Here is a 19,983-nt window from a genome sequence, read left to right as displayed (position 1 = left end):
TCGTACATTTAGGTTGCAAACCTGTGCGAGAGTGAACCGGTACAGTGCCAAAATGAACTCTAAAGACAACCCACTAAAAAGTGGGCCATAAGTGATCTGTCAATTGACCACTTGATACTTTGGTCTAATTATTCGTTAGTCTAAATCAATAATCGACTGACTAGTTGAATAATCGTTGAAGTGAATAAGTTTAATGTCCTCCCTCACCTATGTTATATTAAAAATTAAAAGTCTCTGCTCCATTGGATGGTATGCCTACTTCAGTAGCCAAAAGCATTGAGTAGCATTGAATACGTGAGTAAGAATGCCAAAAGGCAATAGGCATGTGTTCATCAGCACAGTTGCAACTGGTCGTGATTCGTACAGCCTTGTTTAGGAAGTATATAGACCGGTTTCTCAGCACGCGCCACTACATTACGACCGGTCGCAGTGGCCTTTGCCACTCGCAAATCATTCGATCAACCAGATATACAATTAGTGACCTTGCATAATTGGCTAGACAGGATTAATTGCGTTTCAATGAGGCCGTGTATCACAATTTACTACTTTACGGGAGCGAACCTATGATTTACTGATTACCTGCGTGGGAAATCAATATTACTGTTTGTATAGTTGTTCTATTTGGAAGAAATGTATTGTGTACACGTATAATCGTACGGTCCCTGTCGAAAGTTATACCTACGGTACTTAATCTGACTGTGACGCTGACTGTACAGAAAGTAGGAGAACTCGTATACTCTCAAACATTTGTACTAGAATAAACTCAAATCAAATCGCTTAAACAACCAAAATGCTCGAGTACAAATGTATGTAAATATTCATAGTTTAATCTATTGTTGTGTAAAACCTACTCTTGCATTTGAGATAAGAAACTTTGCAGTGAGAAGTTAATCAAATGAGCGTTTGTTCACATGAATTTTGATCCATTCCATTTATTTGATTACCGTTGCTAATTGTGATTTTTTTTCTTTCCATAACTTTAGCTCATTTTAAACCTAAATTGTCTTAAGTCTGCATGGAAAAAAATGTGTACGGTTCCAAAATGGAAAAGCAAAATAAATTGGATTCTAATTGGTGTTTAAGGTTTTATAAGGGGTTTTAGTTTATTGCATTTAATCGGAATGATCATGACATTGGTAAACGCCCATTGAAAAATAACTATTTATTACAAAGCAACACATTACTATCCGTAACAATCAGAATACTTATGTAATTTACTCCTTTTTTCTGACATTAGTTCAAAGATTAATTTCTCAATACGATGCACCAGTCACGAGCGTTGACAAACGCAACACATTTCACTGTTTTCCTCAGTTATGTTGTCACAAGCAAGACAAACAAGGCTTACCCAGGGTGACACTTTAGGTCCATTGTTGTTACCCAACTAAACACCTGGTGACGTCACACATTCCTAGGACACATGTGAGGATCATATTTGATACAGTTTTTATGCGCTTCGTTTCGCGGGCTTTCTCTCAACCGTTGACAGCTTCCGAGTCTGGGGACGGAAATTACGCATTAGGAACTGAAAGGACGTTGGGCGCCGTTTTACTTTCACATATAAACTGTTACTGCCGGTGTTAATTAGGTACTATACTCTATGGCTATTATGTGGTTGATGGCTATATTTACAGCCAGGGTTATGGTCATAGCTGCGTCTTGTAGTCTTCTGACGTTTTTGTTCTATTAATACTACAGAGTACATTGGTCAATAAGTCATCAAGGTGATAACAAAAAACAAATTATGTTATAGTCAGGAGGGTAATGTAGACAGTTTATGAGCAAGAGTAAGATTTTACCCTAGACCTAGAAAAGTATAATTTTTCCTCAACCTGATACGTCAAGAGAACATATACCTTACTTTTGTCAATTTTAAATTATTGGATGACTTTTTGAGGAGGAATAACTCTTACACATCGATCTCTGTAGTAATAATAGAGATCGATGCTCTTACACCTATGCATTGATTTTTCACTCAACCCAAAAGGACTTTTTAATCCTCCGTCATTTATTGGTTTTAACATTTTCTGGTACTATAAAAACTAGAATCCTATCGAGAAGCGTTGATTAGAGACATAATTATTTATCAATATATTTTTATCACTTTTCTTATTATACAAAACAATGCCTCACAATTCATTCTTTGCCGCTATAGCTTCATCATGACGGTACATTCCATTTAAATCCCAAGTAGGTTGCAGATCAAAATAACGTGTACGTAAACCTTGGAGAATTTGCCTAATCATCAGGAGTTCTAACTGTTTGAAGTCAACAAACAGTTGTAACCATAGGTTTTTCGACGTTAGGTTACGGTGGGTTTGAAGCTGAATTCAAGGCACTGCCTAGCTTTAAGAAACTATTTATGTAACTACTATTTTACCACATTATTAATGCAGCCAACCCCCGAGGAAGAGCCTTAGTAAAGGAGGAGCATAAGAACCTGACGACAGCATGATTCGTGATAGTAAAGCCACAGCTTAGCCTTGTTGGTTCATTGTGCTCTCTTTTCCACCCCAAATAATTAACAATACGCCAAATATTTGCTTTTTTCGAGGTTCTTTAGCTACTCGAGTGACTTTCTGGAGTCGAGGAACGGATCACTTACAATCACGTCAACAACTGTAGGAGATGGTGGTGTTTTTTTAAAGACATGACAAAAATAAATTCGATTGCTGACTTTCTTTATCAACACCTGGACATTGTAGCTCAGTCCTGGGACGATGCAGAAAAGAGAACACTCTTGCTACATAACACGGCTGAAGAACTTGGCTAGAAAATGAGATATTGTCTCACCAGGCGGAAGCAATTCGCCAGTTTATAGCCAGACTGATGGAGCTGTTAGCTCGAGCCTCGCGTCCATTTAGTGCTGTAACTCTTGTTGGTTTTTGTAACATAACAATGGAAATTGGCTTAGTCATTTGGGCGAGGAAACCACGATATGAAATTTACTGGCTATCCTTTTACATTAAAACATTCTATGAATGTTTTGCTGCATTTTAATTTCGTAATATGGTGGGAGATTTGTTATAATTGATTTGTTGAGTGATTCTCATTTGTGAATTTTGGGCAGGATGCGTATTTTAAGCTTAGTATGAATGGACGGTGAGTGTAGAATGGAGTGAGGTGATCTGTGTAACTTTTTACTGACTAAGATCCGCTGTTTCTTCAGCCAAGAACATCAAGGGATAGCTGGACATAGTTTCTTAACATTAAGGTGCTGTGTATTCGCAGAACATCATATTACTATAGATTAACAAAGACTAAAGGCTGAAGCTGTTTTTTAGACGTTTTAAGAATTGTTTGTGTTATTCAGTGTAAAGTAGTTCAGTGTAAAGTGTAACCTGTTGAATTTGTGCAAAGAACCTGTGCAAGATTTAAGTTTGAATAAAAATGTTCGTAACACATACTCAAACATCTCATGGATAATGGAAAATTATTAAATTGCAATAGTTTAGTTTGAATTCCACTATGTTGCAGATATATAAGGCAGTCATACGAATTGTATAGTTAAGATAAAACATACTTCATGAAAGGGAAAGACCAGAATGGTTATTTGATCTCTTTTATCTTAAGATTGGAAAATATCTTCTCCGCTTGATTCGTAAGAGTGTAACACATGAACAGGAATTTCTATTAATTGAACATATGGTTGCCATCAGTGTTTTAGTGTGGCCTTGCATCAGTCCAAGGTTTCCTACAATAAATAAGTAGATGTGTGATGTTAACGCACACGACAATGTGGTACAAATTGACAACAACGTTACCAGTTTTGTTTATACATGTGGCGTTGTTGTTAAAATCACTTTAAGGTGTGTAAATTGTCCCAGATTGTAATATTAACTGCAGGATTCCTTTACAATTTGAAAATTTACACGGTTAATAAATTAAAGTATTGAAATAATATTGTTTCAATGGGAATAAGTCAAATGGAATTTGTAACAATAATACGATGACGAAGGATGATTAGATGAATGGTGTAGGCTGCAGAGCGGCTTAAATACTACAAAGTTAATTTTAAAGTGAAGTCCAAAAGATCACAGCGAAATAAACTTTACAATGAAGGAGTCAAGTGCCCTGCAGATTGTACTGTACTATACAACATCGAGGCCATAAACGTCGAGTAAACGGCATAGTGTCCATCCTATGTGATAGAACACCCTCTGAATAATTTGATTTTGAGCTTGAATAAAATTGCCCCTAAAAGGGTTTGTATCCATTGCCCTGACCAAGGAATCAGCTAATCACAGTCGAGTCAGTAACAAACAGAAAGGCGTCAAACTATTCTTAATCATGGCACGGATATTAGGGCAGATACGGGGGGCAGTTCAAGGATGAAGGAGGCATGGCATTCCACTGAGAAACTTAAAATAAAAACTTTACCAAGCTCTGTGAAGGTTTAAACTAATTTTAGCTACAATTTCACAATTTTAAATTTTTAACAGTTTTTTTTTATTCTGGTTCGACAACCAACAGTCATATTTTAAAGTGTTTTACATTAGGATAATTGTAGGTTGGGCTTTTTCAGACCCCTGAAAGAAGATACTGGTTTGCCTGCCTTCAAGAAGTTTCCTCCGAACGCTGACAATATGGGTTCAAATATAAATGATCAATTATAAATTATTTAAGATAGGGACGCCACTAAGTGCGTATTTTAACACCAATAGTAGTAAAGGATGAGTGGCGCGATCTTGTGGTCTTGTTAGTGACTAAGCCCGACATATTCCTTAGACACAGCTGTGCCCAAACAGCTAATGGCAACTGTGACCTACAGTTTATAGTGGAATCCGAACCAAATTCTTGCCTTGGTATTAACGAATTGGTCTAATTATCAGGAAAGCACTGCGCATAATAGTAGTAGTACTCACTACTGCGGACGTTAATCCACACCAGGGTACACTTCTAGTGATTTATTGCAGAAACTTCATCTTTTCCTCCTTACTTTCCATCTCTCTTAATCTTTCCCATAACTGACGTGGCTCAGTGGCTCAGGATATTCCGATGGTCCAAATATGCACTTTATCGCCTTACAGTTGTGAAAGGAAGTTCTTCCTGAGTTTTTCCGCGGGAGCCGAGTGGGGACAGCTTTATATGGTCACTCCCGCCACGGCGCGACTAGTCGTGTTGAACAGCTGATCTAGCTGTCATGGCGCCCTGCACCTGTCTGCCGGTACGGTCTAGTGTTATCAGTGTTTGTTATCAGTGGGATATCTAGCTGCTGTCTGTGATAAGTATACTTTACTGATAAGATGGTGAAGGTGAAGAGTGCGTGGATTGTTTAGCGAATTTGGATTTGTTGTTTCTACCCCATTGGGGTTTTAAGGGGACGGTCCAACCCCCAGTCTTGTACCCAAGGTTGACCTTTTGTGCGATAGGAAAATTGGTAGCCCAACGACAAACGACATCTAAGTCAAAAAACTATTTAGTTCGAACCTTACCAACGACCTTCACAAAGGTAGCGCTCTCCCTTTGAAGGAGAGCAATATAACCTATCCAGAATTTTATTTCATTTGCATAAGTAATATTACTTTAAGGTTTATGAATTTGGAAAGTGCTACAAATATTTCGTTGCTCTCAATCTTAAGAAGAAAAAGGGTGAAATTTTATCTTCATTTCTTAAACGAACTAGGAGTAAAGTTCGCGGCTTTTTTATTTTTAAGAATATTGAAACTATTCTTGTTTAATAAGTTAAATGATTTTATCAATGTTATTTTCTATCATAACTATTTTTGTGCAGTTCCTAAAAGAGACCTTTGTCTATTTTTTTAAAGAACGTTCTAATACTATCACTAGGTATCTAAACACGTCCTGCTGTTGTCTGCGATAAGAATACAGTACTTTGAAACAATTGATAAATGAATGGTTGCGTTTTGCGAATTTTAAATGTTCATTGTTTCGCAAATGTGTGGTTTAGTGGTGATAAACGTACAATATTTACGGTATACGATACTTTCGTTCGTATTAAATTAACTTTATTGAATGCAAATTAAAAGACCTTTTGAGTTATGTATCAACTGTTCGTAAATCCAATTTAGTTTAAACAATGCTCAGCAACATAGCAATCATTATCGGACCATTGTAATGACGCTTACTCTAGTTTGTAGGAGGGAAATATATGTCGCTATTTGGCCATGGCAAAAATGAAGGCAAAACCTGTGCATAAGACGAAATTAAAACACATTTCGGAGAACAAACAATAAATGAACGATAAGATGTAATTTATCAACTCAATGTAATAATTAACATATAGTATACAATACAATAATATACAACTAGCAGCCTGCGTCACTTCTTGACTTCAAAATCCGTGATATATTTGACGTGATATATAACTTATAGGTAGTTGATAAGGGCGAAAACAGTTATTTATTTCTCATCATATCTCTTTTATTTTAATTGCGTGCGCGATATCTTCGAGGCATCTTAGAACATAAAAAATACTAATTAAACATACAATGAAAACACAAAATCTAACGTAAATAATTTTCTTCTTAAAATTGTATACAAATAACATTACAACATTTTACTTGAATTCACTCGAACATCTCCAACTACAGATAATAACCCCATTTTCGTATTCATGTAAACAAAACTGTATATGGATATCTGTTTTGATTTAAACAAATGTGAACTTGAAAAGGTTGCGATGATCGAAAAAAAGAATTCATCACAAACTCCGAAATTTTAAGCCTGTAGGATGGAGGGCTTTCACGGTATATAATCAAAACTCGTAAAAAGCACATCTAGAGGATAAGAGCTTTTAACTGATACCAAATATGCCTATACAATTAAATATTTAGAGTTCAATTTGCTGCACACAAAAATCCAACAAATTCTTTTATTTATTTATCTTTTATTACAGTTATACATTAGGTATTTTAAACTAAAGACTTTGAATCAAACTCTATATCTGTACAATGATTAATGCCGTTACAACCATAAATAGTTTGTAGCATATTTAAAATTTATCTACTTTAGATAAACACGAAATGCTATACCCGTGCTTTGCAACGGGAAGAAAATGTTACCTAGACAGCTATTGCGGTGTATAAGTGGGGCTGATGTTTAGGTGGTGTTTAAAAATACAGCAACTCTATGATTAAATTTGAAAAGATAAACTGATTTAAAAGTGTTAACTCTACTTACATTCAAAAATAATGTTTATTTCAATAGATTCAAAAAATATGACAACATACCTTAGTGTAGCAATAACATCAATTACTTGATATTGATGCTTCATGAATGAGATGTTTTAACCATAATTATTCAAATGTAGTCAAGCCTATTTACACGTAGCTTGCAATATAAATTAGAAATGAAACTGTGAGCAAAACTCTATAAAACTTATACAACCTTTCTTTAACATAACCCTCTCGCACATATTTCCTCAATCTAAATAAAGCATCACAAGCATCAAGGAAGTGTCCTCGGGCCGTTTTTGTATATTCTCTACACAGCAGATCTCCCAGAAAATGAGTTGGTAGAAATTGCTACATTTGCGGATGGTACTGCGGTTTTGTCTGTTCATCGTGATCCATTTCAAGCTTCTCTAAATTTACAGCAAAATCTGAACATAATTACTGATTGGTTTAAGACATGGAGGTTCAAAATTAATGAAACTAAATCTGTCCACATTACTTTTACTCTAAATCAAAATTCTTGTCCTCCTGTCACAATAAACAACACCCAACTTCCCGAAGTAACTGAGGTTAAATACTTAGGTATCCATTTAGATAGGAAGTTAACTTGGAAAACACACATTTGGAGAAAACGGCAACAACTAAATTTAAAATCTAATCAGTTAAATTGGCTCATCGGAAGAAAATCAAAACTTAGTCTAGAAAATAAATTATTGCTATATAAAACTATACTGAAACCAATCTGGACATATGGAGTGCAACTATGGGGCTCAGCGAGTACTTCTAATATAGAAATTCTCGAAAGATACCAATCGACAATGCTGAGGAAGATAACAAATGCACCATGGTATGTCAGCAATAGGACACTACATCAAGACCTTAAGATGCCTACAGTTAAGGACGAAATCATGACCATAAGTGAACGATATATTACGAAATTGGAATCTCATCAAAATCATTTAGCTCTTAACTTATTAAACAACGTGGATACAATTTACAGACTTAAGAGGCCATCAATTCTCGACCTGCCCTACAGATTTTTGTAAAGTGTTTTTTTTTTTTTTTTTAATTTGTTGTTGAGAGTGCTTAACAGCTATTTTTAATGTTCCAAAGTCAATTTTTCGTATTACATAGTATTTACTTATTGTTCAATATATAATAGAACAGATTGTAAAGTAAATAAATAAAAAAAGCAACTTTTTCGAGTAAATAAACAAACACCAGTTAATTGCATTGATCAGATGTTTCATTAAACATAAGTTAAATCATTTAAACTTTGGAAGCATGCTAGACGTAGCCCTTTGGGAACGGCCTCAGAGCCCCTAAGAAATTTGTCCATAGTCCATTCCAATAATTTTCGGCAAATCTACACACTCGAACTTAAACCAACCTTTACCAACCTTTATTAGTCAATTCATAAGATTTAGGAGATCAGCCACCATGAAATGGTGGTAATTTAATTTGGTAAATTGAAATTGGCATTTAATTGGTATCCAAATTAATTACCAAACATAGTCACATTAATGCTAATTGAATTCATGAATAGTTTATTTAATTGACGGATAGGTAGTTAGTTGACGGATAGGTGATTTAATTGACAAATAGGGGATTTAATTGACAAATAGGTGATTTAATTGACAAATAGGGGATTTAATTGACAAATAGGTGATTTAATTGACAAATAGGTGATTTAATTTACGAATAGGTGATGTTATTGACCAATAGGCGGTTAATTGACGAATAGGAGATTCAATTTACGAATAGGTGATTTAATTGATGAATAGGTGATTAATTGACGAATGTGTGATTTAATTGACGAATAGGTGATTTAATTGACGAATAGGTAATTTAATTGATGAATAGATGATTAATTAACGGATATGTGATTTAATTGATGAATAGGTTAATTAATTGACGAATAGCTGATTTAATTGACGAATAGGTGATTTAATTGAATAGTAGGTGATTTAATTGAATAATAGGTGATTTAATTGACGAATAGCTGATGATTCAATTTTAATTTCTGTCAGAGTAGAAGGGAAATTTTAAATTAAAACCCATACAAAGTGTGAGCCGTCCAATTTACATGTCACACAAAAGCATTCAATCCTCGAAAATTAGTACTTTAACTACCCTACCCATAAATGTTGCTTACCTTAGTCAAAACTAATCGTAACACAATCAGGTTACTATATTCTTGCTAATTGATCAGCCGAAGATGGTATTTAAACAACCCCTCAGTAGAAATTATCCATTACATTTTCCATTGTTAAACACATGATATAAGGAGTTACCTACATAGCTGGATGTTGCAGTGACTGTTTAGTTAATGGATTGTTTACAGTAGGGATTTACTCTTTAGGTTTTTTGCCAATGTTTGCTCTTTGGAAAAAGATTTGGTTGACATTTCAAACTTATTCCCTAATGAAACCTAATCAATAGGTATTTTCATAAATTAATATAAAAATCTATTACAATAGAAAATCTACTACTGAACTATAGTGATTTTCCTTTTTTAACTAGTTTTTTTCACATTCAGTTCACATAATTTGCAATTAAACTTTTTTGCATGCTGACGATAACTAAGACAAGAGTCTTTTTTGTAATTCGTCGGTAAAGATAGATAGATGGTTAGATCATCTTCTCCTTCAAAAGGTGGAATACTGGATGTAAATGTAGAATATGTACTGAGGCTCTCTCAGCAAGAACACTTTGTGGACCAGGCAGAGGTGAGCTTTATGCATATGCCATCCATTGGGACGAGCTTTGCAGCATGTCGGAAAAAGGGCACGTGGTCAAGGCTATTAAGGCCTCCTTAGAAACTCTTCTCATATCGTCCTTAGAGATGCTGTTTCCATATGCTGTAAAGGTTGGGAGGCCCAAGGACCGTATGAGTTGAATTTTTGCACATTCACGCGTCGTAGTAGAGTTTTAAATCTGGCAAGACCTCTCAGTCTACTCACTGCGCGTTAAACTACATATGTGACATGGTGATTGTTTTGTAAAGCACATCACCAATTGTGTTGATAGTGTCGCAAACAGACAATCCAATGCTATTAAGGGTGACTTCTATAGCAGATTTACTCAATTCCTGCATCAGAATGTGTGGTCCAGTATGCATGACGACACACTTGTCAACATTCAATCCAGTCATGACAGATCACTGAAAGTGCTGTGCAAATCAGCATTGATGAGTCCAATTGCTGCGGATGTCATGTCTGGCCTGTACGACAAGCGAAGTTAGCAGTCATCAGCATACAAGTGCGCTGTACAAAATTCTACAATTCTGGGCAAGTTAGACGTGTACACGTTGAACAGCACAGGGCCTAAACAACTACCTTGAGGAACACTACGCAGTTTGCAAAGCGGATATGACGTCCCAATTTTGGTAACCTGCATTCGGGACTCCAAATAGGACCGGATCCAACAAACAACATTTTCACTGCAGCCATATCACATTTTGGCCAAAAATAATAATTCATGATCAATAGAGTCATAATTATGGAATTCAACCTTACAAAATTGCAGCGATCGTTTTTCTATCAAAGTTACCATGCTATTGCTATCTCTAGTTGTATTTCTAGCTCAGTGGCAATCAATTCATGCAATCATCTCACCCACACGCACTCATTGTACATTAATGGAAACATGTTTTGGAGAACGCAGTAAGAGAATCAGAGGAATTAATAAAATGCAAAAGGCAGATTTGGGTACCCTAGAAAACTACCTGTCACACACAATTTAGGCCCCAACATGGGCATGCCTACCCAACTCGGTATTTTAATTCAAGAATGAAATATTTACCAATCCGGCAATCCCTTGAAGGATAAAAAAGACTGTTCTAATTCAGAGGTCATCTCACCCGAAGGAAAAGGATGGACCAATTACGGGTAACTTGTTAAAAGTGTATGGGAATCTCTGGATTTAACGAGAGCCACCTAAGATGGGAGATTGTTCAGTTGTGAACGTTTCAACAAGGCCATATGATGAATTACATGGATTTGAGCTGCTACGATTGGTCACAGAACGACTCAAGGATCAAACCATCCGTGACTTGGTCGTTATCCCAGTCAGCATCATCAGATGACCACTTCCGCGTGCGTGTCGACGTCGACACCCAGCGGGAAATTTGATACCCTTCCAATCCTGCTTATTACAGGCAAAGAAGAATTTTTCGATACTACAAATCAACTAAATCCCAAGAATTATGAATGGAGACGAGGCTGAACGCGTTTTAGCCAAAATTTGAACGAAGGATATGAGTGTAGAGTTATTAGAGTCAGATGTTTTTGTAGCTGTGTTAATGACAAAGATCATCTGGCTTTTTAGCCAGGGCTATTTATTACAAGTATATTGATGAACAGTTGTGCCAGCTTGGATCCATAAACAATCGTCTGACTTTTATCAGAATGATTGATATAAACACTATGATCAAGGACACGTGATATGATATACGTAATGAGTACAGTACAATGATGTTTTAACACAACTAAACGTGTTGTTTTATTTGTTCAAACTATTACATTACTAACTGAATGTGTGATCTTTTACTGTGATACGTATTACTTCATGTGCTAGGCTGTGAGTTCTATGCATACGCTGTAAATAATATGTGAATCAGTTGTAGCTGTCATTTTATATTTTTTAACAGTCTGAGAACGCTTTTGAAGGGGAAGACGGCAAATCGAAAGTATTTTCACAGTTTCTAAATTAAAACGAACATGCTTTCCCCTATAGGAAGAAGCTACTCGTGTTATAAATTTAAAACATATTATAATGGTGTTCTTTTTAAATTTGACTGCTAGCAAACTCTGCAGTTTCTAATAAGAAATAGCAATCTCTATACTTAATGCTCTCTTTAATACAGTAAATGTTTTCTCTGTATCATCCCTTTTCTAGCCGTCATACTTAACTGATTTTTTTTACTATTTTTGTGCCTTTTAGCGAATTTCCCTATAGGGAAGTAGCTATTACCGTAGGTGGCACGGTAAGACCTAGACCCGGGACCGATTTACTTTTTCATTTTGATGTCCCCAGAGGCCAAAAACACTATTCGTTCAAATTTTTATATATGTATATATATATAGACTTATATATATATATATATATATATAGACTTATATATATATATATATAGACTTATATATAAATATAGACTTATATATATATATATACGTCCGTGAACGCGATAACTTGAGTAATTTTTGTCCGATTTTGATGAAATTTGGTTTAAAGGTGTAAAGCGGGATAAACTTGAATGAGTTCGCGAACCAGCATGATCGGTCCATGGGAACGGGGCTTTACGGGGGGTTTTATGGGGTAAAAATTGGTTTTTCTCACTTTTGACCCTCAAAACACAAAATTTCCCAATTTCTCTTTAGACCTTTTTAAAGAGCTTAAAAAAACAAATAATTTAGTATATAAAAGTATTTTTGTTTGATTATTAGTAACGGAGAAAATTAAAAAATTGTAAATTTAAAATTCCCATGTTATTCTAATGGAGAATATTGTCAAATGTTGTAGTTTGTTTGTTTATGAATATATTTTGATCAAACTTGGCAAATTTATTTATTTTGTACTAAGCTATCAATATTTTACTCAAAAACACACTTTATTAGTTTCCTTGTAGCAGCAAACCTAGGTACTCGTTAAACCTAATGTTATTAAAATATATTTAACTGAAAATCAATTCAGACAAATGGAAATTCGCTTAGTCGGCAGGTTTGCTGCGGCGGGGGTATTTAAAGTTTATTATCTAGCGTAGGGACTAATGGTAACGAAAAAGGTAATTTCCCTTTGGAAAACCCCCTTGTGTTTTATTTATTTCAACAGTATACTTTCAATGATCAAGTGAAGCAGAACCACATGTGAATTGTAATTTAGTAAACAAAAGACGAAACGTCAACTAGGAAATTTATACATAGGGAAACTTAAATCCAAACACTCTGTATATTATATCAGCATGATACTACAGTACTGCGCCGAACGTGATGGCCCTTCTGAATTTATCATGCTTTCGCTGCAATTCTGTCTGGTTGTCTCGTCCGTCGACCGGTGAGAAATTCACCTTCATTACGAAACTGTTATGTTTTGAACATCTCAAGTCAATGGCATACACAATCTCCATGTTTTGGCCTCAAACATCCTCAAACATCCTCAAACAATAGGAGTGAGGTACACGAGAGTTTGGAAAACAGCTGTGAAAACGATTACGGAATCAAACAACTCACACAAAGATAAAATAAATTGGACTTGTTGCAGCAAACCTGCATACTAAGGGGTTTTCTTTGCCAATTATTAAATCCAAGGCTGATATAAATAACACGACTTCCTATATTTACTGCTACGAGCATGAAAATATTCGTTAATGTTTTTTATGTTAATGATCAAATTTGATAAAAACATGTAAATCTACGTTTTTGCGAACCATCATGATCGGAATATGGGAATCCGGGATAGCTCCCGGTTCACCTTGGGAGGGGTAACTTTGGGGGGGGGGGTTCTTATGGGGTCAAAATAAGTGTTTGCCAATTTTGACCCTCTAAACATACAATTTTGCAATTTCTATCAAAAACCAGTTTGTAGAGCTAAACAAAATAATTAGTTTGTTGTAGAGTTGTTGTACGCTTAATGGTTACGGAGAATTAACCGTAATTTTAAATATTCCTTGGAGGACAGTAAGATAACTATTCTAATTTGTTTGTTTATGAATATATCTATATAAATAAAATTAGAGTTTTGTCTGTACATTGCTCAGAATCATAAACTTTTAGGTTATTTTTACGTGTTATACATTAGAGAAACCGAAACAAGTCTCATCAAAATTTCTGTCTGTCTTCCAGTCTGTTACGACCCAAGAGCCATTTTACGCGGCCTACTCCTGAAAAACGAGAGTACATATCAAGTTCCAAATCATTTTAATGCATTCACTGGATTGGCGAGATTGTCTTTAGCCATTAAAATATGGCGTCACCACTTTGTAAATAAAATGACGGACGTTTAAAAACCCAATTTTGTGCGATTTTTGTAAAGTTTTCTCCCAATGTTTAGCACATATTCTTCTATGAAATAACGAACAGCTGTTCAAATCAAGATTATTTCTTCTAGCTGTCACTGATATGTTTACATTGAATGTTGTTTACAAATACCGCAACCATATCCGATCACGTTTTGAAAGCAAATCCAAACCAATTAAGATTAAAAACGTTTTTCCTTACATAACGGATTTAATTAATCGCAAGTGCAATAATTTGTAGGGTAATAGTAAATGAAAATAGAGATTCTTTGTGCATAAAATTGTTCTTGAGTTTTGATAACCGGGAAATAGACCTTGAATCAGTGTTGTATATTGCTGGGAAACTTACATTTTTTAAATGAGCGTTTTCAGTCAAGACTCGGCACACGACCGACGCGCGTCTACTTGTCCATAGTAAAAATAAAAGTCGGCCTACCGTGTATTTATGTTTTATTCGTTATGTGTATAAGTGTACAGTTCCTGTATGTGTTTCAAAAACTCCGAGACGCACCTAATGGGGAACTCAAGACCTTATATTAGGACTGATGATGGCGATTTAATTTCGCCGAAATGCATCTCCTGTAATAGGATACATTAGGAACGACCGGCGGACACAGGTAATTTAGCCTTTTATTGATTGTCATACCGATCCGGAACAACAACAAACGACATAAAATGAAGTTATGTATAATAAATAGTTTGGCCAGCATATCTGAAAATATGCAAACCAACTACTGAGTTTCAACTGATACTATAAGATCCCCGTGCGTAGAACGGGTACACAGCTAGTTCTAATCTAATTTGGAAAATTTATTTATTTATCTTAATCAAATAACATCTTACTAAAACCTTTGACTATAAAACACACCTTATTACCTTCCCTGAAGCAACAAACCTAAGTACTAATTAGAATAAATGTTATTTAAATAGAAAATAAATCTGAAAATTTAAAGGTAATATTTTAGTGAAAATCCAATCAGGCAAATGGAAATCAGCTTAGTGTGTAGGTTTGCTGCGGTGTAGGTGTTTATATACTTTGCAGGGTGAGAACACAATTTTACCTCCGGTCAACTTAAATTGTTTCTCCACATTTTTAAACTGTCATAAACCACATACCCATCATTACCCACACCTCCTCACCGCTGTGGTTGTGTGGTTCAAACCACATCCACGTGGTTGTGCGGTTACCTCGCACGGTCGCTTCCACACAATGTTATGCAGGTTTTATCATTTTCTCTCGCGTTTAGAGTGCAGCCGTGCCGAACCTTCTTTGCCCGTAGTTGCATAGTTGCTTGACACTGCATCTGGTTTGAGCTAAGAAATGAATCGTAAAGGATTTCACTTGAAAATGCAGGTGAAGATTAGTCATAAGTTTCCCCAACGTAAAATGAATGTTATTTTGTCCCCATAAAAGTGTTTATCATTTGTACGTCATCGGAATCAGCTGGGTTGAGGTAAACTAAAAAAATGTTATGTGCGTCAGTTGGTCAAGGGGTGTTGATCAAATCATCAAGAGTTAGTTTAGGAAGAAAGTCATGCAAATGATTAATTGTAACGTTAACAAGTCGGTGTAAGATGGGAATGTCATGCAGTGAACAGTATCTAGGAGGGTCGATAAAGAAATCATGATGTTATTCAGTTTGAGTACATTATTATAAAGTAGCATTATTCGTTGGATAAATAGTGAAAGATATGTCACCTTTGATTACTTAATTTAACTACAAGCATTAATGATCACACCAAGTTATGTTATGTAATCGAGAGGAAGAGTATTCAAAATATTGATCAGTAACTAATTTAAGTTCCATGATCTCATGATCACATGGGTGTAACAACGAGGACTGGAGTCGGACATTCAGTCCCAAGGATGGAAATTTACCTGAGATTTGATTGCCTCTTTATCCGAGGCAGGACAATCAGTCCCAGAACTGAGGGTTCGTAGTGGGACTGAATGTCCAGCGTTTGTCTGGGTCTGGTTGACCAACACTTGTAAAGCATATATGAATCATACTTGGTACAGTTTAAACCAGCAGCTCGCGTTTACAAGATAATTTAAATGTATGTCAACCAGTCCCAGATCTACAGTGGGATATTTTACACGACCACCGACCCTTGGATAGTAGACTCTGGGACTGATTTGCCGTCAACCTGTGAGGTAATGTTTTGTTTATCAACAATGACAGTTGGCATCATTGTTGTTGCAGGTGGCGATAGTATTGATCAGCTGGTTGACTCCAAGTCTTGCCTTGGGGGACAGCGACACCTCGGAGTCGTAAGTAAAAACAGGAGTTGATAATGTCACACCCTCTAGTATATCAGTAAAATTGCGAATATTTCGTGAGGAAACTTTGACACCTTCTGATAATTAGATTTTTATAATTTTTGTATAGTTACATACCAAATCACGCATGCCATACTTGAAGTTCTTACTTTTAAGTTTTCGCATTTCCGTTTAGCTACAACATGGTAAATCCTTTCTCATGAATATAGATCTATAGCCTAACACCCAAAGGTACGTGGGATTTGATATTGGTTTAAGAGAGTGTAGTTGTGAACTCTTATAGGTTAATTCCATGTCGTTTTGATGACCCTGTATGCTAGAAAAGGTTAGATAGTTTCGTTGAATTGAAGGTACTGCACTGTAAATCAGTGAAATATTCTCTTCTCTTCTACAACTAATGGAATAAACAATACAACACAGTGAGACAAGTACGAAACATTGTTCATCGGTTTGTTACCCTAACCTTCTTATGTACAAGCCCACAACTCATTTTTATTTTTTCCCCTAACAATCTTGGTGAGATCCATCGACCTATTTCCTCCTTGAGAGCTTACAGCTTGCTTTGCACTCAAGCTTTTAAAGTCGATCTTGCTTATAATACCCAACTATATCCAAATTTAGCTCAAGCTTACATTTCACTCTCAAACATCCTTTATAAGACAAGCAATACTGCGATCGTGTCTGTTGCAGCCACAAGAAGGTCGTGATCCACGTCCCTTCGTACGAGAAGGTGATCAAACACACGCACACCATCTACAAGATCATCGGTCACAAGAAGGGAGAGAACGACCACAAGCACCACGGAGAAGTGATCCACAAGCACATCCACGGCGGCCACGTCGATCACGTCCACAAACACGACGGCCACGGACACCACGAACACAAGCACCACGGACATGCCGAGCATGGACACCAGCACCACGGTCATACTGACCACAAGGTAGGGGATAATATTGCATGGCTGGTGGCTTAGGTTGCATGCTACTTTGCCACGGTGGCCAGCTGAGTGGTTAGAACCCGGGACTTCGGTCCCCGAGGTCCCGAGTTCAAATCCTGCTAAACACCAATGGTTTTTATCCAAGTGATGATGCCTCAGCCTCTATACCTTATCTGAAGTAATAAGAAAAACAATCTCAGGCTGGAGCCTAGCTAAAAAAAGTGGTTAAACGCATGCCTTTTACCGTGGTAGAAAAAGCCAACCAATATGGACTATGAGAATAATGCAAAGACCGGGGGCTCCGAGCCCACTTTATTTGCATATTCACATATTGAGTAGAACATTTTAGATCTTTTAATCCGGAAAGACCTTTCTGCAACGTATGTTTCTCTTTAAAATAACCACCCATTAATTTAATTTGATTTCATTCGCGTTTTATAAACTGATCTCAATTGAGAGCTATTTAAGGCACCCAACATTACTAAGGAATTGAAAACCCTCCGATATCTCCGTCCTAACTTAGAATTTCAAAGGAAATGGGGGTTTTGTTATTACCCTCGGTTGAACAACCGAGGTACAAGAGAAGGGCTTGTTAAATCTGTCTTAGTTGTTTCATATTGGTCGCATTGGTGGTTTTTATGCCAAACATATTTAGAGCTTCTGGGCATAAAAAGTTAACACAGAGGTAATGCGTAATGTGAATGTGAACCCTTCCGATAATATATTTAGTACCTTCAACAAACACTCCATAACATAAGGCAAGATGCAAAACTTATTTAAAACTCTTAAAAGTTCTCATCACGTATTGCATTGCATAATACTGTACCCACTATTTCTTGTTCCAGCACGCCCACGCTCTCCACGGCCTCCACGAGCACAAGCATGACGGGCACGCGGAGCACGGGCATAAACACGTCGCCCATGCAGACCACGGGCACAAACACGTGGGCAGTCTCCAGGGCTCACACAAGCACACGGGCCACGCCGAGCATGGCCACAAGCATCTGGGCCACGTGGGCCACGAGCATGGCCACTACGTGCATGGAGGCCACACGGGCAGCAACGACTACCACTCCCGCGCGTGGTCGCCGGCCATGGCCATGCAACCTTATGAAACGTACGAATATGTGGACGATCTGCCCCCCAGGGCATACCAGGCCTTCTACAACACATACAACGGCTATCAGAGATTAGGTAGGGCCTACTGAACACTGTGGAAGTGAAGATGGACGTTTGAATCTCCTCCTAACCGAAATTCGGTTTAGATATGTTAGAGAATGAATATAAGCTGGAAACATATGTTAGTATTGGTACAGTAGCTATGAATTTAGTCTACTGTATGTACTTTTGTGTCTATCAACGAATATTGTGGCATTTTTACGTTATGTAAGGTAACTGTACGAACTCTGGCAGTGTTACTACAAACCATAGCCTCCTCTAATAATGATAGTGTTGGTGTGTGACAACGTCACATCGGCCGACATTTAAACAGACATTGCACAGAAGCTTTGCGGTAGGCCGGGGCTGTGACGTTGCCACTTTTGTCTCGCCACGTCCTTGTATTAGTGGAGGCTATATTACTCCCCGTAGTTAATTGGTAAAATAATCTTCTATCTCACTCTGTTGTGATTGAGGTTTCAATATCAATCCCAGAGAACTTATCTGTCGTCGTATAAAGAATCATTTTTTATTATTGTATGTGTATAAAACTTAAGTTCAAAAGAATCATTATTTGCCCTCTAAAATGCTAAAACGAATTTGTTCTAAGAATTTGAAAAGGTTTGCCCACTTCTCCAAGTTTAAGTCTAAACCGGATATCGTTACTCGTATACTAGGCTACATGATTCCAAATCACAAAGAGCTATTTTATTTACCTTTTAGCCACGAAAATAGTATTTTCTTAAAACGACACACACGTTAAAATACTCATAACTGTAACTCCCATAAAGACTTACATGTCCATGAGCACAACAAATGTATTTACTTCGACGGTTAACGAATACTTAATTCATGTGTAATTAATATGGGCACTATTTATAAAAGCCATCATAATGTAATTTTAGTGAGCAATGTATATTATATTGGTTCCTCTTGTATTCCTGATAGACTAGTATTACATATTATGTTTGTTATTGTACCCCATAAGTCATTTACCATATTTGATACATTCAATTTAATGTTAGCATAAGTTTAGGGAATAACATTTGACAACGAAAAAACGTTTTTCTTCATAGTCGGTCTAGAAGCAACTATGTACATATTATAGCACTACTAATGTTATAGAGCTCAATAGTCAGATAATGTTGTTATTTTTACTTTGTTGTAAATATTGCTTGTTGTTTGTTACGTTTTTAATAAATCATTATGAGAGATATTTTATGTTTCCTTACTGGACTTTACCTTTGATTTACAGCTGCCTGCCCTGGATCAGACATATTTACGTAATTGGTAAATTTTAGAGTAAACTACGTAAAATTACGTCTGTTTACTACACACTTGATGGTGTAGTAATGGACATCAATAAGTAAGTAAAGTACATCGAAAACTCAATACCATAGGTTTTATTCTTTTCATCATTCCGCAAAATCGGATCAGCTGAAGATTATCTTAAAGG

General features: G+C 36.4%; 1 protein-coding gene across 1 annotated transcript; it reads left to right on the top strand.

Annotated features, from left to right (window-relative positions):
• The first annotated feature begins 5,132 nt into the window (after positions 1–5,132).
• Positions 5,133–19,743, top strand: LOC128995218 (histidine-rich glycoprotein-like). The gene is made up of 4 exons (XM_054420157.1): positions 5,133–5,167; positions 16,356–16,423; positions 17,123–17,372; positions 18,215–19,743. The coding sequence occupies exons 1-4, from the start codon at positions 5,144–5,146 to the stop codon at positions 18,575–18,577; spliced, it is 705 nt and encodes a 234-aa protein (XP_054276132.1). The 5' UTR covers positions 5,133–5,143; the 3' UTR covers positions 18,578–19,743.
• The last annotated feature ends 240 nt before the right edge of the window (positions 19,744–19,983 follow it).

This window comes from Macrosteles quadrilineatus, unplaced genomic scaffold, assembly GCF_028750875.1.
Source record: "Macrosteles quadrilineatus isolate MER2022 unplaced genomic scaffold, UCM_ALF_1.0 Scaffold_5__1_contigs__length_97177068, whole genome shotgun sequence".
In the NCBI taxonomy this organism is placed as follows: domain Eukaryota; kingdom Metazoa; phylum Arthropoda; class Insecta; order Hemiptera; family Cicadellidae; genus Macrosteles; species Macrosteles quadrilineatus.
This window is presented reverse-complemented; position numbering and strand designations above follow the sequence as displayed.

Bases quoted from the DNA above. Each gene is read 5' to 3' on its own strand.
- LOC128995218 (XM_054420157.1), top strand. From the start codon at position 5,144: ATGGCGCCCTGCACCTGTCTGCCG. The intron at 16,424-17,122 runs GTAAGTAAAAAC...TGTCTGTTGCAG, and splicing joins GACAGCGACACCTCGGAGTC to CCACAAGAAGGTCGTGATCC. The intron at 17,373-18,214 runs GTAGGGGATAAT...TTCTTGTTCCAG, and splicing joins ACGGTCATACTGACCACAAG to CACGCCCACGCTCTCCACGG.